General features: G+C 40.7%; 1 protein-coding gene across 21 annotated transcripts in view; it reads right to left on the reverse strand.

Annotated features, from left to right (window-relative positions):
• The window catches only part of PPFIBP1 (PPFIA binding protein 1), a 198,645-nt gene that overhangs the window by 70,167 nt on the left and 104,899 nt on the right, over positions 1-23,579 (reverse strand). For 11 of the 21 annotated variants that reach the window (XM_073621710.1, XM_073621709.1, XM_073621707.1 and 8 more), the window contains exons 4-8: positions 9,266-9,352; positions 8,649-8,762; positions 5,501-5,632; positions 2,266-2,358; positions 1,673-1,765 (exon numbers count right to left, since the gene is read on the reverse strand). In XM_073621710.1, the coding sequence (XP_073477811.1) occupies positions 1,673-1,765; positions 2,266-2,358; positions 5,501-5,632; positions 8,649-8,762; positions 9,266-9,352 (519 nt within the window). Of the gene's footprint in view, positions 1-1,672; positions 1,766-2,265; positions 2,359-5,012; positions 5,214-5,500; positions 5,633-8,648; positions 8,763-9,265; positions 9,353-23,579 lie in introns of those variants that run through there. The other 10 variants (XM_073621722.1, XM_073621725.1, XM_073621717.1 and 7 more) reach the window with 3 other exon arrangements.

Consider the following 23,579-nt stretch of genomic DNA (forward strand, 5'->3'; position numbering starts at 1 on the left):
GTGGCCTTGGATGTGTGTTTTGGATCATTGTCATGTTGGAAAAGTGCCCTACGACCAAGGGCACGGAGTGATGGTAGCATCTTCTCTTTCAATATAGAGCAGTACATCTGTGAATTCATGATATCATCAATAAAATGCAGCTCCCCAACACCAGCAGCACTCATGCAGCCCCACAGAAGGACACTGCCACTATGTTTCACTGTAAGCACCATGCATTTTTCTTTGTACTTCTCACCTTCAGGAAACGATACAGTTTTAAAGCCATCAGTTCCAAAAACATTTATCTTGGTCTCATCACTCCAAAATACAGAGTTCCAGTAATCATCTTTTTCATCATGGGCCCTGGCAAATTCTAGGCGGGCTATTTTTGTGCATGGGCTTTAGGAGAGGCTTCCTTCTTGGACGACACCCATGCATGCCATTCCTCTGCAGCGTACGCCATGTTTTGTTACAGGAAACAATCACCCACCCCAGTTTGGCCTTCTACTTCTTTAACTAATTGCAGTGAATTTGAATGGCGATTTTTCCTCAAGAAATTTTTTCCATCAGAAGACTGTTGAGGCATTAACTTCCGTGGACGGCTTAGAGGTCTCTGTGGGATGGTTGCAGTTCCATCTTTGTTAAATTTTTGTATCACTTTTACTACAGAATTCTGACTGATAAGTAAAGCTTTGCCAATCTTCTTGTAGCCTTCACCTTTCTTGTGTAAAGAGATTATTTTCTTTCTCAGGCCTTGTGACATTTTTCTTCCATGTGGTGCCATTTCTGGCAGCATGAAATGGCAAGGAGTTTTCTTTGTCAAGTAAAGCCCCTTTTATAATCAACTGTCTGCTGGACACCTGTTTTCTTGTTAAATTAGGATTTTGTTGTCTAAAATTTAGCTTTGCTCCGAAGAGTCCTTTCACATTCTTTTCACATTCATTTCATCAGTTCATCTGTTTTTCATCAGTTCAGTTCAACCGTTTTTTTTCATCAGTTTTTTTTACATCCACTACCAATGCAAAAAAGGCTGAAAAACTGACCGTCAGTTATCATCCGTTTTCGTCCGATCCATTTTTTTTGACGGATGAAAAATAGAGTTTTTATCCGTTCAAAAAAAAAAAAAAAAAAACGGATGTTGACCGAAGCGGATGAAAATAGATGAAAATAGATGATCCGTTGTCATCCATTTTTCCACATCCGTCAACGGATGTGTGAAAGGGGCCTAAGATTTTCATTGGGGTGTATTAATTTTTGCAAAAAGGTCTTGAATGAATTTGTTAGGAAAGATACTTTTTGTGTGCAAATGAACAAATCTTGGTTGCAATCAATGGCCAGCATTTGTGGGAGTATTTTTTAGTATAGTGTCCCATAGAAAATGTTGGTTCTGAAAGGAAAGTAAAGGTTTTCTGACAAATCTGTTGGGGTGTACTCATTTATGCTGAGCTCTGTATTTCAAGGGTCATGTTAGGACAAGAAGCAAGAAAGAACCTCCTCAATTGGGTCACATAACAAAAAAAAAAAAAAAAAAATAGCAAAAAAAAAAAAAAAAAAAAAAAAGTTTCAGCACTTAAAAACTTGTGGTGATGCGAGGTTGTCACATGGGAGAACAACACAGCAAACATGCTCAAATGCAAGCACCGCAAGGCCGTAAAACAATCAGACAAGAAATACGGACTGCAGGCAACGGCACCTTCAACGTCTGGCACTTGTGCTCCATCCGCTGCTTCTCATATTGCATCTGACCCACCTTGATTTTCATGCTAGAAAGCTTGGCCATTAAAGACTGGTGACAGAGAAAGCAATGAAAAAGAGAGAAAGGCAGAGCAAGACAGAAAGCGTAAACCAGCACACACTTCTGACATCAACTATTTTGATCTGGATCTAATAGATAGGATTTCTTGCAGCGTAAACAGTTTGGCTGCAACACATGCTGTCTACTAGCTCCTGGGTGTGCATGACACCATCAAATAATCATGTAGTTAAAGTGTAAGTCCATTTTTTTTCATTGTCCCAGGAGGCAAAAGTTCACCAGATAGGAAGCAAATGCAAGTCTCAAGCAGTAAACAGACATATATAAAAAGGCTCACCCAACTCTACACCCCAAAATAGGGCTCAATCATGGGGCTATGAAAACTGCTAATGATTATGCTGCTGTGCACCCTCAGGAGCTGGGAGAGCACGTTAAAATCTTTCACAAGCAATCTCTCACTCTTACAACAGTTTGTGGTGGAATATTCAAAGTCCTTCTCTTTACACAAAGGGAAATTAAAGTTGGTAACTTGCCTTGGTGGACTTTAGCTTCTTCTCATATTGGGTCCGTTCATTCTCCATTTCCACCACTCGGAGTCGCAGTTCGTTCATTTCCTGCATCAGGCCCTGTACCAGGAGAGATAAAGCAAAAAATTCTACTTAGAAACTTGCACCCCCACGATGGATAATACAATAATCTGAGCTACCCAGCTATACCCACATAGGGCTTCTAAAACTGCAACTTGCTGTGACTCCACCACAAACACAAAACCTTCTGTAATGGGCAACCCAAACAGAGTTTATTACTTGTTTTCTCTTCAGGTTGGTTTTAGACACAGTAGGGATAGGCAATATGCTGACCATAGCATCCAATTTTAGCAAACGTTATCTCTACAGAATTTGAGAAAACAGTGACTGGGCAACAGAGAAAAAAAAACCGAGAGAGAGAGAGAGAGAGAAAAAAAATATAGAAAGAGAAAGAGACAAACAGAGCAAAAGAGAAAGAGAGACTAGGGGACTATAGATGTATTAGAGAGAGCTATAGACACAATGGATAGATATATAGAAAGAAAAAAAAAAAAAAAAAGACAGGACAGGAAGGGAGAGATATAGATAAACAGACAGACCAGAAAGAAAGGGAGACACACAGAAAGCCATACAGACATACTGTAGATTGAGTTATTTTATATAAATGGAGAGGGAATTGTTGGCCATCACACACTGCCATATCAGTAATATGTAGGAAAAGTCACGGCACAACATTCTACAGGCTGTGTGATATTTTCAGCACACAAAGAGGAGGAAGTGGCAGTTAAATTGGCATCCACCATGCAATTTGCACACATCAGTTGCAGCTATTTCTGAACACAGGCAGGATCAGTGAATTCTATTCCATAGCACAGTGAACTTGCAGAGAATCCATGAGCTCTGCTCCATAGTACGCTGACATCAAGAGTGAAGGGCAGATGTAACAAGACTATTCCGTTCTGTATCTTTCCTTACACACATGTACGCTGGAAAGGTAGCAGTGGCACTTAATAAATTTCACTTTTATAAAACCCAATAACTGACCAACCACAGACAGCTGGGAAACTGCAAGCCTGCATTTCAGCACCTGCAACATGTTAGTCTGAGAAGAGAGCATTGAGAGACTATAACAGGAATCTTCAAACTACGGCCCTCCAGCTGTTGCGGAACTACACATCCCACAAGGCATTGTAAAACTGACATTCACAGACATGACTAGGCATGATGGGAATTGTAGTTCCCGAACATCTGGAGGGCCGTAGTTTGAAGACCCTCTGGACTATAATATCAAATGAATACAATCAGAGCAAAAAGAAAATTGGCATATGTCATTCCGTTGTTTTGTCCACAAGATGTCAATGTTTACAGTCTTTAGTTTAGTTGTCAATGTAAGATTGCTACTTCCTGTCTGTGGACTCACTACAGGTCAGGTTTGGTGTTGTCCTTCCTGTAGAGGGAGTGGCTTCATGCCTCTGTGTCACATGATGATCATGCTGTGTATTTAAATGAACGGGTGACGCTAGTTGGCTCTGCCCCGCTGAGGAAGTTTGTGTGAATGTAACGCGTATGGGGGAATGAGTAGGGTTGCCACCTCATCCCTTTAAACCTGAACACATATTAAATTACAAAGGTTCTGTGGCTGATTAAGGTGGTAATTAAACTCACTTGGTGCTTTATCTGCATTAAGCTAGCCTCAGAACCTGTGTAATTCAAATGTGTTCGGGTATAAAAGGATGAGATGGCAACTCTAGGAATGAGCCACATTCTGACGTCACTCGCTGTCATCCTGGAGATATATATATATATATATATATATATATATATATATATATATATATATATATATATATATATATATATACATATATACATACACACATACACACACACACACACACACACACATACATACATACACACACACACACACACACACATATATTACACACACGATTCAGCCAAAGCATTTTGGGAGCTCACAACTCCATCTTCATCAGAGACTGTGTACTGGCAGTGAGAAAAAAAAAAAAAAAAAGTCTAGGATTAGTATAAAAGGACATCAGTTTGGCTGCTGAACTAATATTCACATTGCTTTTTATGCTAATCATATTTTTTTTTAGTTCATTAATCTTGTTTTTTTTTCTTAAGACTAATAATTTCATAGTGGACTTACTGCACCCTCCTCCTTTGTATCTTCATTGGACTGCTCCAGTGGCCAATAGGGAGACCCCGTATGTTAGAGTGCTTTCTTAGAACTAGAGCCCACACATTTCATTACACTTACCTCTGGGTCCAGGACTCCAAATCTTCCTTTGACTTTCATGAAGGCAAGGTCCCCAATTGAGTCATAGAATACAATCAAAACCTAATAAGGTTTATATCCCTTTCCCACTTTGTCACAATATAGATAACAGTTGAAGCTGAACTTCATTTTATGGCCAGCCATAGTGAGGGCCCCCTAAAAAGGGCCCAGGACAACTAGCTACACCTTTTCCAGTGCATCATTGGTGAGAAAATGGGAGAGTCCAGTTGGCTGCACAGGGCAACAAAACCAGTTTCACTTCTAGGCAACAAGTTAACACAGGAGGGAAAAGCCATCACTGGTCAGGCATGCACAGTGGCTGCCACCTTCTGAAGACCACAGACAACTCTATATGGCACAGACATGACAGCATTAGGTTAAGTATGGAGTTAAAACACCCCTGATATTATATTCCAACACCATGCAAAAAGCCATCACATTGTCAAGTCACCTCTTGATCCCCATACTGTAACCTCTTATCTTGAAACAATGCCAGTTCCACCTCCAGTTTCTCCATCTGTTGCCTCAACTCTGATATTATCTTATGAAGAGACTGAACAACAGAGGAAAGAGAGAGGGGGTGAGAGCAAACAACGGGGAGGCAGCACAACAAGAGAGAAAACCATGCCTGATCCATTCAAATAACTTTTAGAAACGTTAGAGACACCCCATCACCAGACAATTTGGTTCAACAACAATCTTCCTATAAGATATGTGCACTTAATGTGTTTTGGGCATGCTAATTGCTTGAGTAGACATCCAAAACTGTGATGTCAGCAGCCTCAAAGCTTGCAAAGGATTTCATAGTATTCCTCTTCACTGGCTACATTATATATACATATATATATATTTTTTTAATCTTTATTAAATGTATTTATTTAATTTATCGATATTGGCTGGTTTGTCACAGTCCAGCCCACGCAGTCAGTCTTTATATACCTCTGTGTCCTTGTATTTGTCCTCAAAGTCCGTGTGATCCTTCTCCACTGCAGTCAACTTCAGTTTCAGAGTAGAAATTTCTGCCATCAGATCAAGTTTCTGAGTTTCTAGTGTAGTTCTGCTCAGAAGTTCCTAAACATTAATCAGAGAGTTACATTTTGGAGGTAGATCATAAAGAGACCATAGGTCTTACTGGGAAACCAGTATCTGACCCCCCCAAATACTATGCATCTGTAGCTACACCGGCACTAGACAGCAAACACTGATAGCAATGCATCATAGGAGATTATTTTGTTCCTGGTTCAGCCCCTAACTGGCACCTGTGATCTTGATTTTTAAATATGCTGCAAACTTCATTGGCAGTATAACTGGGGGGTAAGTGTGTCCAGCCATTCTACTCATAAAAAAAGTGTTTCAGGTGTGAATGGGACTAAAACACAGAGATGTGTATGTCAGAACTTTTTAGGATAGAAGTTCATTGAAAGTTTTCTAGGTCACCAAGAACCCTCAAGCTCCACACTACATCGTTATTATTCAGCATGGCTTCAGGAAGCCTCAGCTGACTGCAGAGAAAAGGATGGGCTCCTAATTTGGAAGAGAGATCATCTATCCCGGGCTGTTCAGGAATGTCCATTGTACTGCCTGTCACCGCCAGTCTGATCATAATCTCTGTATATAACGGCTGTGTACTCTGAGTAAGGGGTCCAATTGTGCTGCTAATGTACCATTTGTCTGAATTCATTTTGTATACGGTTTACATATTTTACCATTTGGTTTTGAAAAACTCACCCCCAGTACAAAGAAATGTTTCCAGCAAATAAAAGGTTGTACAAGGACCTTCCAGTGATTGCATGTACAAGCTTGTGCTAGTATTGTACGTTTATGTTCATGCCAAGTTCATGTTAACATTCAAAGCACGCAAGAAAGCTTGATTTGGTTAAAGAGGTTGTAAAGGCTTGTCATTTTTCACCTTAATGCATCCTATGCATTAAAGTGAAAAAACACCATGCAGTCTTTGGCCCCCTAGCCCCCCGTTTTACTTACCTGAGCCCCGAATTTCCATCGGCGCATCCTGCTATCCCTCTCTCCATGGGTTCCCGGCTCTTGATTGGATAGATTGATAGCAGCGCAGCCACTGGCTCCTGCTGCTGTCAATCAAATCCAATGACGTGGGTGCCAGGGGGGCGGGGCAGAGTCCTGCATTCGGCCTCTATGGACGCCGAATGCTGGACTCGGGAGCGCGCCCGCAAGGTAACCCCCTCGCGAGAGCACTTCTCCAAGGGGTTATCTAATGCGGGAAGGAGCCGCAAAAGCTTCCAAGGGACCCCAGAAGAGGATGTTCGGGGCCACGCTGTGCAAAACAAGCTTCACAGTGGAGGCAAGTATAAAATGTTTGCTATTAAAAAAAATAAAAATAAAAATGATCCTTTAGTATCACTTTAAGGTTAAAGTGGATGTAAAGCTAATTCATGAAATTTGAGCTGAGCACATATCTGCAGTGTTTTCTCATCTCTCTTCAAAGCCCCAAGTCTGGTGGCTTTCTCCTACTCCTTTCTTCTGTTATCAGCATGATAACTTCTGGCAAGTTCTGTCAACAGTGATAAAAAATAGGCTGAATTTTGTGTTGGGGTGGGTGCTATAAATAGATTAGCAGAGAGCTGGTCTATTCACAGCACAGCACAGCTCTGGAAATCCCTGCTTGTGGAGGGGGGTGTGTCCCTTTTCTTCCAATCAGCTGTCTCCCAGTGTAAGCAAAGAATCTACACCCACAGGTAGAGAAAATTCTAAACAGGACGTGCACTTTCTAAACAGTATAGAAAGATGAAGACAGCAGATATACATGTAAAACTTATGTAGGTAGATTTGTTTCATATCTGTGTATCATCTGAGGCTGTTCACTTCACTGGGTATATGTGAGGGTTTACAACCACTTTAAGTAGTAACAAAAGGAAAAATTATTAGCCTTCTTTTGCAAGGTGGCAGCAGTCTACTCTGTGGCCGCCACGGCTACCAGCCTCCGCCGAGGTGGCCGCCACGGCTACCAGCCTCCGCCGAGGTGGCCGCCACGGCTACCAGCCTCCGCCGAGGTGGCCGCCACGGCTACCAGCCTCCGAGGTAGCAGCAATCTTGCAAAGGTAGCAACAGTCCAACTTTATGTTGCCCCCACCAATGTAACTATGTCCTGTTTTATACTCATATACACCATGCATGTTATTGTGGGTTGCTTTTTATATGCCTGGCTTTTCCTAGGTCTACATTTTCTGTGATGTGTTTTATTGCACCTCATGTTGGGATGGGATTATAAACCACACATGCTACTGTGGGTCGCTTTTCATATACTTAGCTTTTCATAAGTTAAAACACTATTTTTTTTTTTTAGGTGCAGGTAGTGTCACCTTTATGAGGCATCCACTGACATATTGATGTTCTGTTTTGAGATAATATTAATTGTGTATGATATTGTGGTCTGCTTTTTAATATGCCAGGCTTTTCACATATTAATTAAGCATCTAGGCAATATCATTATGTAGCACCCATTTTTTTTTATGATGTTCCATTTTGGAAAAAATACAAACTACACATGCTATTGTGGATCACTTTTTATATGCCTGGTTTTTCAGATGTCTACTTTTTGTGATGTATTCCATTGCACAGTCATGTCGGGTTTTCCCTTTTGCATTTTTAATTCACCTGTGTTGGTTAATCATGTGACCTTTGTATATACTATTTAAGTGTTACTTATTTTGTTTTTTTATCAGCCATGACTAAGGACTAAAGTCCGAAACGCGTAGGCTATTTTACAGCTTTGTACATGCATTTAAGAAATACTATTTTGGATGTCATCCTGAGTGCCGACCATCCTTTTCCTTTATTTCAGCAACAGTCTAGCAGTCTCATTCAAGACCTGGAATCACTAGCGAACATGAGATTTTCTGTAATCTGCATCTAACAAGACAGACTCTTGTTGTTGACCCTTGGCCAACAGCATCTTGTACCATTCAAAAGCAAAAATCAGGTTGCAAGTACAAGAAAATTTAAAAACATAATTGTGGATTTTGGTTGCCAGGAACAGACCTGTAAAAGTCTCATGTGTACAGGTGTCCTTCAAATAATATATCTTATCCCCAGCAGGGGGGTGCCTTCTCACCTGCTGCAGCATTTCCTCCGTAGCATTCAGCTTTTCCCTGTGTTCCTCCAGGCAGAACTCCAGGTCTCGTATCTTCTCACCCTGGGCTTCTACCTGGTCAGTGAGCACACTCACCTGTTTAATGAGATGGGAAAGGTAATGGAGAAAACTCATATATATTCAAATACATTAATGGTAAATGATAGGAAACAAGCATCTTTCTGGAGACTAAATTGCCCTGCAGATACTAAGATTTTGATGAAATTTCTATGGCAAAACCTATTAAATAAGAAAATGTATAATTTGAGTAGTCCACGGCAGTCTAGCCCTAGGGTAGCGGGGGGTGGGGGTGTCCAGGGCTATGCCCTTAGGCCTGCCTGAAAATCTCACCACTATGGCCGATTGTGAACTGTCCATATCTACTTCATCTGGGCTACAGGTAACATAATTGGTACCTTGTCGATCTAGCTACAGTTGACAAGAGGTTTCCCCCAACTCCCTAGGAAGAGACATGGCAGGACTTGTAATAAAAGACTAGAATGTGAAGGAGCCCAGAGGAAACTAGTGTGTCATTTCAGATCTTGATGAAAAGGGGGGGGATGCTTCACCAGATATTGAACCATCGCAGATCTCCATACCTGCAGCACTAGCGACTCCTTGTCATTCTCCAGGCGACCCAGCCGCTCCTGGTAGATGTCAGCAGTACCTGAGATGTGTCCATTAACCTGCAAGATATGGGATATATCAGAAACTGGGTATAGTAGAACACAGTTCGTACAGCCTCATACTAGTAGATCTAAACCCAATAATAAAATATCATATAGGCTTTAAAACATTAAAGTCATTCCCAAAGTTCTTTCCAGCCTTTTAAAATCTGCAGTTTTCATTAAACAATCCCTGATGATGCTGCATTAAGGGTCCTTGTTTAGGCGCTTCTTTTTTAAGGGTGACAACTGTCTCCCAATTTAAAGTCATTGTAAACCCTCAGTTTGTAAATGAACCAATTCAGTTTAAAATAGAAATTAAAGTTAAAACATTGGTGCATACATATAAAAACAAAAAAACAAACAAAAAAAAAAACCAAACACACACACTATAAATATCTTTTTTTTTTTTTTATAAGTGACCACATACCCTCTGTTCTCAGCTGCATAAAAAGCTCAGAGAACTAGGGAAGGAGAAACAGCAGAACACTGATCTTTTCAATGAAAGGCAAGTCAGGACAAGTCTGATCATTGGAGGAGAGCAGGCTGAGTTCCCAGTATAGCTAGAAAAACTGACCATGGTGTGTTCTCCTGCGTAGTGTGGTCAGGTTTTAATAGGAAAGCAGAGGGACTGGCAGGAATACCAGGGATTTCACACAAAGGAAGCAATACAAAAAGAACGGGATAGTTTTTCATAAAAGTACATACAGCAGGCACATATCAGGAATATGAAATGTTGGGTTTACATATTCTTTAAATCCAGAATGTGGGTGGTCTTAAAAGTGCCACACTCTATTATTAGTTACAATATTAAAACACCTGAGTACTTGGGTTTTAAAAGGCACCAGATATCAATTCACAGCCATATTCCAGAATAAATCATTTTATTTTTACTTAATCTAAAAAAGAAAATTGTACATAAAACACCTACTACCTCTTAAAAACTATTCTGATAATCATAATATTGGTGTACCCAAAGTAAATATCCAACCCAAATTTTATTACATTATACAATAGGTCAAGGTGACCAACTGCTCTGTCCCAAAAATGGACCATATATAATGCTTTTGGCAGATGAGCTCCAGAGGTAGGAGAAAAGAAGGGTCACTGATGAGCTCTACACGTTTTATAGCCAAAGCTTTGCAAAACAGATAAGCAGTAATATTTATTTATACACACACACAGGCATTATACATACATACATACATACACACACACAGTATAGCTCACAAAAGAGAGTACACCCCTCACATTTTTGTAAATATATTATATCTTTTCATGTGACAACACTAAAGAAATTACACTTTGCTACAGTATCAGTGCTCAGATCATACGCCACACACTGCATCAAAATGGTCTGTTTGGCTGTCGTTCCAGAAGAAAGACTCTTCTAAAGACGATGCACAAGAAAGCCCGCAAACAGTTTGCTGAAGACAAGCAGACTAAGGACATTAGTGGTGCAACGGATCGTCACCGATCCGTGATCTGAACGGGTCAACCTGTTCGGATCGGCACACCACGCGATCCGCAGAGCGCTCTGCTGCCTCGGCCTTAGGCAAGGCCGTAGCTTCGGCCTAGCTCCGGAGCGGCGGCCATCTTGGTACACCCGGTGGCGGCGGTGAGCTGCGTGCTGACGTCATCACCCCTCTGGCCGGTGTAACGACATATTTGGCAACCCATTGCATTTTGCTACGGAAGTGACCTCCCGTCGCCTCCATCTTGCTACACCCCACACTCGTCCACAGTAAGGATACACTAAGAAGGGGGAAAGCGGACATGTTGTTACACCCACCAGAGTTTTGCATTTTACACGCATTTATAACAGTAAAGTCAGTTTATATAGTGAAATACAGGACTTACAACTTCGTCTGACTACTTAGATCTTGAATTTTAAAAGCAGCGTCAGCCCTGCTCATCTCACAGAAGTTCACTGATTTTAAAATTCAACATCTAAGCAGTCAGACGGAGTTCTAAGTACCGTATTTCACTATATAAACTGACTTTACTGTTATAAATACGCATAAAATGCAAAACTCCGGTGGGTGTAACAACATAACCACTTTCCCCCTTCTTAGTGTATCCTTAGTGTGGACGAGTGTGGGGTGTAGCAAGATGGCGGCAACAGAACGTCACTTCCGTAGCAAACTGCGGTGGGTTGCCAAATATGTCGTTACACCGGCTTCTATTCTGGTAAGGTAAGACTAAACACTAGTCTTCCTATACTGTACACAGTGGGGAGATGTCTGTGGATATTACAGTGAGTGGGGGAGAGGTCTATTACAGTGGGGGAGATGACGTGGATATTAAAGCAGTGGGGGAGATTGTGTACTCACTTTTGTTTCCAGCGGTTTAGACATTAATGGCTGTGTATTGTGTTATTTTGAGGGGACAGCAAATTTACACTGTTATACAAGCTGTACACTCAATACTTTACATTGTAGAAAAGTGTAATATCTTCAGTGTTGTCACATGAAAAGGTATAATAAAATATCTACAAAAATATGAGGGGTGTACTCACTTTTGTGAGATAATTATATACACACACGGTGTCTTCAAAAAGCGTCCATACTTTTTCATATTTAATACAGTTTAAAAAAAAAAAAAAAAGTGTGAAAAATTTTCAAAGGGTGTGTGTATAAAAATATACACACCATTCTTTATTTGAAATGTGATAAAGAAAATGTGTATATTAATATTTGTATTTCTACTGTATACATTTTCTGCTCTTTATATTGAATTACAGATTCTGATATGTATGTATGTATTCTGGTAAGTGGCTAAAAGTGTCTGGAATAAAAAAGCAGCACTCAGAAAAAAAAAAAAAAAAAAAAAAAAAAGTAAAAAAAGCAGGATTTAAAAAAAAAAAAAAAAAGCCAACTGTTGATACACAGAAATGTCATTCAGGAAGAGCTCATTCACACAATAAAGGTGCATCATGACCTCCATTATTGCATCACATGGTGACACCCTGTAGTTGTGTACTAAGGTGAACTGAGAAGTTAATTACACCCCAATGCACATCAAAAGTAAGCTGCAATATACAAACATTATAGTGCACTGCAACACACAGATGAGGTAGAAGAAAAATAAATTGCACAGGGCCTATTTTTTGTGCATTCACAGCCCATTATTTTTAAATGGATTCTTAATATAAGTGCAGAAAAATACATTTGAGTTCTACTTTAATGCGACAAAAGGAAAACATATATAGCCAGTTCCTAAGTGGTTAATATGCATTTTTCAAATGTAAATGAGAATTCCCCGTCAGTGTGCACCCAGTTCTGTAAACAGCTGCTAGGCATTCAGGGTGGAGTGCATGGAGACACGTAGGAGCAAAGATACACTAATACAATGGTACGTCACATACACTATTCCCACAGACAGGTGCTCAATTAGTGACAAGTGTTTCACTGCTGGATGAACCCAATAACCAGATGGATGTAATGTTTAACCAGAAGCCGGTTATGTGGCCAACATCTGTGAAATGTAAATACGAGCTCCACATAGCAGAATCAACCAGCACACAGACCCTTATACTGAGCTTCCTACAATGGAAGGGGACTGGGTATAGATATAGATTTCCTGGGCGTATTCTGTAACAGCCATTTTATGTTTGTTTATTTTAAAAGTAAGGAAATAGAAAATGTCAGATTTAAAGATTAAAAAAAACTAATCCTTTTTTCCCACAAATAGAGCCTTCTTTTGGTGGTATTTGGTCACCTCTGCTGTTTTTATTTTTTGCGCCAATCAAAAAAAAAAGGAGCGACATATATATATATATATATATATATATATATATATATATATATATATATATATATATATATATATAGTGCATTTCTGGGGAAAAAAAATCCAGTGCCTCAGACAAGGGAGTTGGGTCAGCCAATACTGCAGAACTGCAAAAAAGTGGGCCTGGAAATAAAAAGCAGGACCTCTGGAATAGGTTATCTAATGCAATGCTCCTCAGTGCATAAAAATACAATTTAAATCCATGTAAAAATGAATAAATAAAAAATAAAGATAGTAAAAAAAAAAATAAAATATGAAACTTCTGAAATCTGTCCAGCCCTGATGTAAACCAAAGCAACTAACAGTTGGGCGATAAACTTAGATCTCACAGAAGGCAAATGTTTTTTTTTCCTTTTATGAAGGATGATCTGAACGCACAGATTAACTTTCAACTTGCTGCCAGTGCTGTGGGGTGTAGCCTGGACACAACGCCAATAAAAAGGGAAGCGATTGCTTTTATTGGAGAAAGATTAAAGTCCCTCCACACACCCCCCCATGCTTTAGATGTCATGTTTGTGCTGGAGAAGAGTCAACAACACACGTCTATAAAAACCCGTCAGCAAAGCCATGTCAGAATGTGGCAACAAAACTATATGAAAAAAAAGGGTAAACAATTAAAGTGCCACTGCAACCAACAGCTAAATACACAGCTGGTGTGATGGATGCATCTTCAGGCTTTCCCCCCCTTTATTTTCACCCTATGATCCTGCCAGTAACACATCCTGTACTAGGATGACAACGCTCACTCACTGTACTGTATCTATGAAAGAGCTGCATTGTCACCCTAGGACAGAAGTGTGCTAGGACTACACACCTCTCCCTCTATTGAGCTCTGTAACATAAAGAGGAGGTGTTCTATAGTCCAAGGATGACAGCTTGGCAAAGTGCTCTTCTTTGTGTAAAAAGCCTCCTTGGCACCACTGTACTCAAACTAGTCCCTTTTTCAAAATTTTTGGTTATTAAAAAATTCTGGAAAGTAGTATTTCTTCTCCATCACTGATGTGCACTGATAAGGCTGCACTGGTGGGCACTGATGAGGCAGCACTGATGGGCACAGATTGACAGCACTGGTGGGCACTTTTACACAGTGCAGAGGATTAATCCCTTCGTTTCCACAGTGAGTATATCAAGCATGCTTTACTGCATATACAGACTGATTTTACAGTTGTGGGTTTAGTAACACTTTAAATATTTAAATTTTATTTAATGGTCTCAGATGGAAATTAGAATCTACAACTTGAAATCTGCAAAGGACAAAAGGAATAGAAATGCAACATGCAAACACTGGACAACATTCTCAACAGGCTCTAGCAGTGCTATAAACTGCAAATCAGTTGACCTACAAAGTGCCTGAACCTTACGGCGACAGCACTATGTACAGAAGTACAAAACTAGAGGATGGGATCAATGCCAAGAGATTTACCCAGGAGGGGTACCACCACATCCTATTTGCAAGAAACTCAAAAAGGAGACAAGAATTGGGACTTTATTGGTACCCCATGCACACAATACACCGATATGCAAAATATTTCAATTTTTTTTATAAAATCTTAAAAAAAAAAAAAAAAAAAAAAAAACAACATATAAAAAATAAAAACAAAGTGATGGTGCAACCATCCATGTTTTTTGTGCATGGGGTACAATAAACTCCAAATTTTTTTCTCCTTTTTACATTTCCTGCAATAGTATAAAAAGCCTAGTTTTAGAGGCTGCATTCACACCTGAGCATTGCGTTTTTGCGTGCTTTTCACCCATTTTGTTACTACATTTAAGCTTCAGGCGTTTTCATATTAGACTACAGAAAACAGTATCATTTGTGACATTACGTGTTGCTGTGTAGACATACCAGCTTAAAGCTGGGCTCACACTGCCGTGTAGAGCGGCTCACAGCAGGGGTCCGGAGCGTCTCTGTTCACGGTTTCAGGTCTGATTCCATTTCGTAATAGTGTGAAGCCAGCCTAAAGATGCACTTTAACTCATGACAAAATGTGTGTATTACGCATTTTGGTGTGCACCAATGCAATTCTACCATTTTTTTCTTTTTTTAGCTTAATGCGTTTGGCTTCGGGCATTTTGGAGTGGAGATCTGAACCACCACCATAGTAATGCATTGATTTTTTTTTTCTCCCTGAGCGCTCTGGAGCTTTAGGCTACAAAAGTTCAGGTGTGTACGGGGTCTTAAAGCAGAATTAAGTCCTGCACAATGCTGCAAGAAAGCATCTTCTCAGCTTTTTTCACTCTGTCTCCAAAAGGGTTAAATAAAGAGTAAGGAGGTCTACACCATCATAAAATCGTTTATGAATTCTTCAGCCTTATATAGAGTGGTTCACAACACTACTATAATAGGCCACATAATTACTTCTTTTAGCCCTTTTATGAGTTTTCATACTTGTATAGTAAAGTTTATACATATTAGGAACAAGGGGGTTACACCACTATTTTAATATGGCACATATATTGCCGACATCGGAATTACTATACGTTTATATTTATTTCCTCCACATATATAGGATTTTTATATATGCAATTTATCTTTATATATGCAATTTATCTTTATAACCATCCCCTTTAGGATAATGAGCTCAGAATTGTGGGGAATTTCATAGAATATGCATTTTTTATCATTATTTATATTTTTTTTATACTTTAGGTTTTGATTTAGAGGTTGCATGTGATATTTTAGTTATTGTTGTCTTACTATGTTGATTCTCTATGCTCACCAATTGACACTTCCTATGATATTCATGTACCATCTTTGTCTTATTAGTGTGCTTTCTTCTGTTTATCCGGTGTGCATACCAACAAATTGTTAACTAGCTCCCATGGGCCAGGTAGTGCAGACTGTTATTCCATCTGCTCGCCACAGTGCAGCGGCACTTATCAATTGTGGCGCTCAGTTTACCCCAACCACCGGCTTAAAAGCCGTTTTTTTATTGCATTTCTTGGTCACTTAGGAAAGGAGGCGGAGACTCTGAAACCTGTTGTGTTCCCATCCCTCCCAATGCCTGCATCGAATGTTATGGCCATAGACAAACCACCGGTCATCAGGTTTTTGGCGGGTCTGGCTTCATCACTGACAGTCTTGCCTCCAGCAGCTACAGGTTTTTACAATCTGTGAACGTTCATCTCCTTCAAGACTATGCTGCACGCTGCTTACCTTAATGAAGGTGAGATCCCCCCGAGGAAGACATGTGACCCTGTGTCGACACACGTAGGGGAGGGGCAAGGACGGTGAAGGCACTCGGGCTCTAATGAGGTTTTAGCAGCTGATCGGGAGATAGTGGATGTGTGGCTTTTTGAGACACACATACAGCCTATATGTTTGTTACAGTGTGGTGTGCTGGAAGCACCTATACTACAAGTATGAGTACCCTGTACATTTGTATTAAACATTTGCAAGGTCAAAAACAATTTGAGCGCTATTGGAGTATTTTCTCTGCATATACCCGGTCGCTGACAACTGAGGAGGAGATTGCGGGAGGAGCATAGGAGCCAGCGGATCTGGATTTATCTCAATGAGCCCTGGGGTGGCTCACAGGTGTATTTTGACCCAACTTAGCTTGGGGGGGGGGGGTGAGCCTACACTTATCTGCGGGGGAGCACAAGTGAGGTCACCTGGCAGTGGTTGGACGTTATTATTTCCATATATGTGATCAGGTTATTCATCAATCACTTGTGGGAGATTTTTTCTGCAAATTTATATGGACTTTGTTGCACTTTATCTATTGCATGGAATTCTGATGTATGCACATTTTTTCATTTATCCGTTGATGTATATGATTAGGGACTGAGTTTTTTGATTTATATGCAGGTTTTTTTGTTCATGATATAGCACGACACTTTGTAAGAAAACACTGTGGATTAGTTTTTGCACTAAATGTAAAAGTGTTTTATTAAACTGGTATTAAAAAAAAAACAAAAAAAAACACAAATATGTTATACTTGCCTGCTCTGTGCAGTGTTTTTTTTTCCACAGAGCAGCCCAGATCCTCCTCTTCTCAGGTACCCTGCTGGCACTCCTGGCTCCTCCCCCTTGAACAGCGCCCCCAGTAGCAAGCCACTTGCTCTGGGCGCACTCGTGCCTGCTCACTCCTGACCCCTGCTCTATGCGCCCATAAGACACAGAGCTGCAGCTAGGCCCTGCTCCCTGCTCTCTCCTCATTGGCTCACTGCCTGTGATTGACAGCCAATGGCTCCCTCTGCTGTCTCAGCCAATGAGGAGAGGGAGTCCCGGGACAGCCAAGGCTCTCGAGCACATCGCTGGATTGAGAGGGGCTCAGGTAAGTGTTGGGGTGAGGGGGGCTGTGGGGAGAGCGGCACACAGAAAGTATACCTTCATGCATAAAAAACCATGAAGATAAAAAAAAACTTTCAGCCTCTTCCACCACTTTAAGCTCCTGCGTCCTTGTTTTTTTTTTTTTCTTTTTTCACACAACATAATCTAGCATACTTTGTTGTTAGATGTAGACCTTTTTCCCCCCTACCACCATCTTGGATGCTGTCCTGTATCTTCTACCCAAAATGAGCCTTGTGGCCTCAACGCATGTGGTCCACATGAGAGCAGAGTGCCTTGCCGGAGATAGCTGTGACGTTAACGTGGAAAGGTGATCCACTGATCTCGGCATCGTCAGGATGCCAGGCGTTAGCGATACAATGCACTTGCGCAAGTTGGAGGATTTTAGGCTGGTCTCAAGAGTGCAAATTTTTTTTTAAAAAAACTACTTGGCCAAGGGACTAAATCGGGTCCCAATCTACTGGTCCTTCGTGACCATCTACTTGGCCTGAAAAAAATTGAATAATCTTATCCAAAACAATGTCTTTTAATAAAAACGAGACAACTGTCTTATTCAGTTATACTACTAAATGAGACAGTTTTAAAACTAGGGATTTTCAATGGATGTGTGTCCCTTTAAACCTTGTGGCTTTGCCAGGATAGAAAATATGAAGGGTTGAGGTTTTTGATTAGGCAGAGGTGGTTTTAGGACTCTCTGGGGCTTTTATAAACAAAAGAAGCTTAAATGGCAACTTAAAGTGGTTGTAAAGTCAGGTTTTTTATCTTAATGCATTCTATGCATTAAGACAAACAACCTTCTGTGTGCAGCAGCCCCCTTAATACTTACCTGAGGTCCATCTCAATCCAGCCAAGCTGCAGGACAGTCTAGGTTCTCCCTCAATAGCTGAGATAGCAGCGTGGCACCATTGGCTTCCGCTGCTGTCAATCAAGGTCAGTAGGCCAATGAGGAGAGAGAGGGGCGAACTGTGGCTTCGTGTCTGAATGAACACACATCGCTTCAGCTCGGATCGGGTGCCCACATAGCAAGCCGCTTGTTGTGGGGGCACTCAGTAGGAGGGAGGGGCCAGAAACACTGGCAAGGGACCCAAGAAGAAGAGGAGGATTTGGGCCGTTCTGTACAAAACCATTTCTCAGAGCAGGCAAGAACATGTTTTTTATTTTTAAAGGAAAAAAAAAAAAAAAAAAAGGAGGAGACTTTAGGATCACTTTAAACTTTTAGGCTTCATGTACCCTGCTGCTGGTAAACAGACGTTTAGGAGCAGTTGGGCGTTTTTTTCAGCTGCCCCTGAACTCTCCTCTATGTTATCTTATCAGTACATGTGCACAGGGTCGTTTCTAGACAGTTGAGTTTAGAAGCATTTTTTGGAAAGCAAAAAAAATGTGTTCAGGACGGATGTTCAGAGGCATTTCAAACGCCAAACGCCTGTAACAGCTTGAAAACGCGTGTAAATGCGGTAACTCGCATTTAGCTGCGTTTTGATTACAGGTATTTTTAATTTGACGCTTTGAAAAAAAAAAAAAAAAAAAAAAAAAAAACTATGAAATTATGTGAATGTGCAGTGTGTAAAACACTGCATAAATTGTTGGCGTTTATATAAATACCTGTAATAAATTAATCATTCTGCTGTAAGAATATGGAAAGTCAATATCCTGCTTGTGCTACAGACAAGAAACTGCAGCCAAACGCTTCGCCAGAACGGGAGCATTTATTACTAAATCTCGCTCTCTCCAAAACACACAGCCGACATATTTTTGTGATTTAACATTTTACTTCTTGTAGACGATGGGAACAGAAAAAAAAAAATTCTTCCAGTTACATGGAAGGCTGGCCTAGGCTTCTGTGTCCTGCCTCAAACATCTTGTGTGAAGACAATACCAGCACAGCTCCGACATCTTCCTTTAAACCTCGAGGTACATCAACCTATGAGCGTGCCAAGCTCAGCCTATTCTTCACCCTTACCAGCATAACAATATCACAAATAAAGACATATGTCGCTGCGAGCATAAAACATTTATAAATACCCTGCAACCGCAAGTCAAATACACATAACAAATATCGATGTATTATGCATGATTAAACCGGAGTTGCAGGGCAAGGTCCAACACTGTGTGCACAGCTGCAACAAACGCAGCACTAAGACAGGCCGGTGATGATTTGATTTTTTTTTTTCTTTCACCACGGGTCAGCGTTGATAGGGGAATCTCTCTTTCCCCCACCGCAGCACTATTATCGCATGTAAAAAAAAATTCAGACAGGCTGCTTGTACCCAAGCCAATTGATGGATTAACCTGGGTACAACCAGCCTGCCCATAGATGGATCAAATCTTGGCCAGTATCTGCGGAAGTGGCCGAGATGCGATCCATCTATGGCCAGCTTAACACTTCTGTATTGTGCAGGAGAAATCCTAGTGCAACTTGGTTGGAAGCCAATTGGTTTATTCCAGGGAAAAGGTTTCAATTGGCAATGTACAAAAGGCATGAAAAATTCTAACAAATGTGTGACTGTAGGTTTAAAAGTTTCCCAAAGCATTCATCAACATCAAGAAGGAGTTTAAAATTGTTTTCAAGTGTTCTGTAATAAACTTGTACCCCATCACATCAATGCGATATAGCACAAGTGTTGTATTGGACGCAAAATAAAAAGTAAATTTCTCTAAAGGCTCAATTGGTAGTGGCAGCAATAAACCATGCATGATACATGCACACCCAGGAAAGGTCCAAGCAGGTCTCTGCCCTTTTATTTAACAAGGCAAAATTCACAGTTTTATTGTAAGGGGGCTTTGTGCAGTCCATATTAAAAAGCAAACAAAACATATGTGGATATCTAGGATTGAGCCCACATTCACATTGGGCCGATTTGGCATGTCAAATCGCATGCCAAATCGGAGGATATTGCCGGCAATGCAGGCAGCACCAATTCCCAAAAGCAGTTCCTGTACTACTTTCACCGACTTCGGGGGCGATTTGAATACGACACCTGTGCATGAACTCGCACAGATGTCTGTCAAATCGCCCCCGAAGTCAGACTGCATTGCTGGTTTGAAACCATGTGAGTTCAGCTGAACTCTCACAATTTCTAATCCACAGCAGTGTGAACCTGGGCTGAAGGCTTTATCCCACCCAAGGCTATACAACACTGCCAGGCTACAAGACTTAGAACAGGACTTATTAAAGGCCAACTCCACCTTTAAAAGTTACATCCATATTTAGGGTTCTTCTCTCCTGCAGCAGTGGTCAGATTTGAGATTGGAGATCTGTGAATAAATAAACTACAATTCCAGTCTTCCACTTGTAGTTGGCAAACTTTTAGTTCTCATCTGCGTTCACTGCACTTGTAGGTTATTGACACTTCCTCCAGCACTGCGAGAGGCTGAACTGCAGTACAGACAGAGTGGGAAGAAGAGTTTGCGGGCACATGGAATTTTAGCCATCATCCACCAATTGTGGTTGCAATACATTGAGGTCTTATTTGCAAAAAACTATAAATGCTGATTGTTTCCTGCAAATATTTGTGCATTTATGATTTTTTTTTTTTTTTTTTGCAAAAGAAGGTAAAACGAAAAAAAAAAAAAAAGTTTCCTCCATATCAGTCATGACACATTCACAATGCTGCCAATGACTCACTATATTTACAGTTGTGCTCATAAGTTTACATACCCTGGCAGAATTTATGATTTCTTCGCCATTTTTCAGAGAATATGAATGATAACACAAAAACTTTTCTTTCACTCATGGTTAAAGTCTTTTGTGGATGAGGCTCCTTATCTTCCCTACTGGTAAAGCTGCCCATTCCTCTTGGGAAAAAGCCTCCAGTTCCTGTATTTCTTGGGCTGTTTTGCATGAACTGCACAATTGAGATCTCCCCAGAGTGGCTCAATGATATTGAAGTCAGGAGACTGAGATGGCCACTCCAGAGCCTTCACTTTATTCTGCTGTAACCAATGACAGGTCGACTTGACCTTGTGTTTTGGATCATTGTCATGTTGGAATGTCCAAGTACATCCCATGTGCAGCTTCCTGGCTGATGAATGCAAATGTTCCTCCAGTATTTTTTCTAACATACTGCATTCATCTTGCCATCAATTTTGACCAAATTTTCTGTGCCTTTGTAGCTCACACATCCCCAAAACATCAGCGATCCACCTCCATGTTTCACAGTAGGAATGGTGTACCTTTCATCATAGGCCTTGTTGACTCCTCTCCAAATGTAGCGTTTATGGTTGTGGCCAAAAAGCTCAATTGGTCTCATCAAATGACTTTGTGCCAGAAGGTTTGAGGCTTGCCTCTGTGTTGGTTGGCGTTTTGTAAGCGGGATACTTTTCTTTGGATATCTTTTTATATTCCTTTCCTGTTTTATACAGTTCAACTACCTTTTCCCGCAGATCCTTTGACAATTCTTTTGCTTTGCCTAGGACTCAGAATCCAGAAATGTTAGTGCAGCACTGAATGAAAGATGCCAGGGTCAGGAGTCCAGAAACTCATTGACCTTTTATACAGACACACTAATTACAAGCAAACAGATCACAGGTGAGGATGGTTACTTTTAATACCCATTCAAACCTCTTTGTATCAAATTGTGTGCATGTTATCAGGCTAAAATCACCAGGGTATGTAAACTTTTGTCATTATGATTTAAAAAGAGTAAACACAGTTGATTGATAATAAATGGTCTCAGCCAAACACTAACCATGAGTGAAATAAATGTTTTTGTGTTATCATTCATATTCTCTGAAAAATGGCCAATAAATTATATATACACACATATACATACACACATAGATATATAGAGATATATCTACATATACACACACACATACATATATATATATATATATATATATATATATATATATATATATATATATATATATATATATATATATACACACACACACATATACACACACACATACAGCACATGAACTTTAAATGGCATCCCAGTCTTAGTCCGTAGGGTTCAATATTGAGTTGGCCCACCCTTTTCAGCTATAACAGCTTCAACTCTTCTGGGAAGGCTGTCCACAAGGTTTAGGAGTGTGTCTATGGGAATGTTTGACCATTCTTGCAGAAGCGCATTTGTGAGGTCAGGCACTGATGTTGGACAAGGCGGCCTGGCTTGCAGACTCTGCTCTAATTCATCCCAAAGGTGTTCTATCGGGTTGAGGTCAGGACACTGCAGGCCGGTCAAGTTCCTCCACCCCAAACTCCCGCAGCTATGTCTCTATGGCCCTTGCTTTGTGCACTGGTCCAAATCATTTGGTGGAGGGGGGATTATGGTGTGGGGTTGTTTTTCAGGGGTTGGGCTTGGCCCATTAGTTTCAGTGAAGGGAACTCTTAAGACGTTGGCATACCAAGACATTTTGGACAGTTTCATGCTCTCAACTTTGTGGGAACAGTTTGAAGATGGCATCTTCCTGTTCCAACATGACTGCGCACCAGTGCACAAACAAGGTCCATAAAAGACAAGGATGAGCGAGTTAGGGGTGGAGGAACTTGACTGCCTTGCACAGGGTCCTGACCTCAACCCGATAGAACACCTTTGGGATGAAATAGAGCGGAGACTGCGAGCCAGGCCTTCTCGTCCACGTTAGTGCCTGACCTCACAAATGTGCTTCTAGAAGAACGGTCAAAACATTCCCATAGACACTCCTTCCCAGAAGAGTTGAAGCTGTTATAGCAGCAAAGGGTGGGCCAACTCAATATTGAACCCTACGGACTAAGACTGGGATGCCATTAAAGTTCATGTACGTGTAAAGGCAGGTGTCCCAATACTTTTGACAATATACAGTATATACACACACATCCAAAATGTTTTTTTGTGAATTTAGGACAGGGAATGGTTACAACCTGTGTCAGGTTTTTAAATTTGTTTTGCTGTCTGCCTCATCGGGGAGATTTCCTTTTACTTCCCATCACAGAGACAAAACTGGAAGTTTAAGGAAAATCCCCTCTTGAACCGTTGCCTGAACAACAAAAAAAGTGATGCTGTTTTGGTGACAAGTGCAAAATTCTGGTCTTCCGTTACTTCCTCCCACAGTAGCAATTTCACCACCAGGACAAATACAGAGAATCTCCCTAGTGGGGACACAAAGCAGCAAAAACCTGACGGGGGTTCCAACCCTTCCCTACTACATACAAACATAAACAACCAATATTTATAC

This window comes from Aquarana catesbeiana, linkage group LG03 (assembly GCF_042186555.1).
Source record: "Aquarana catesbeiana isolate 2022-GZ linkage group LG03, ASM4218655v1, whole genome shotgun sequence".
Taxonomy (NCBI): Eukaryota; Metazoa; Chordata; class Amphibia; order Anura; family Ranidae; genus Aquarana; species Aquarana catesbeiana.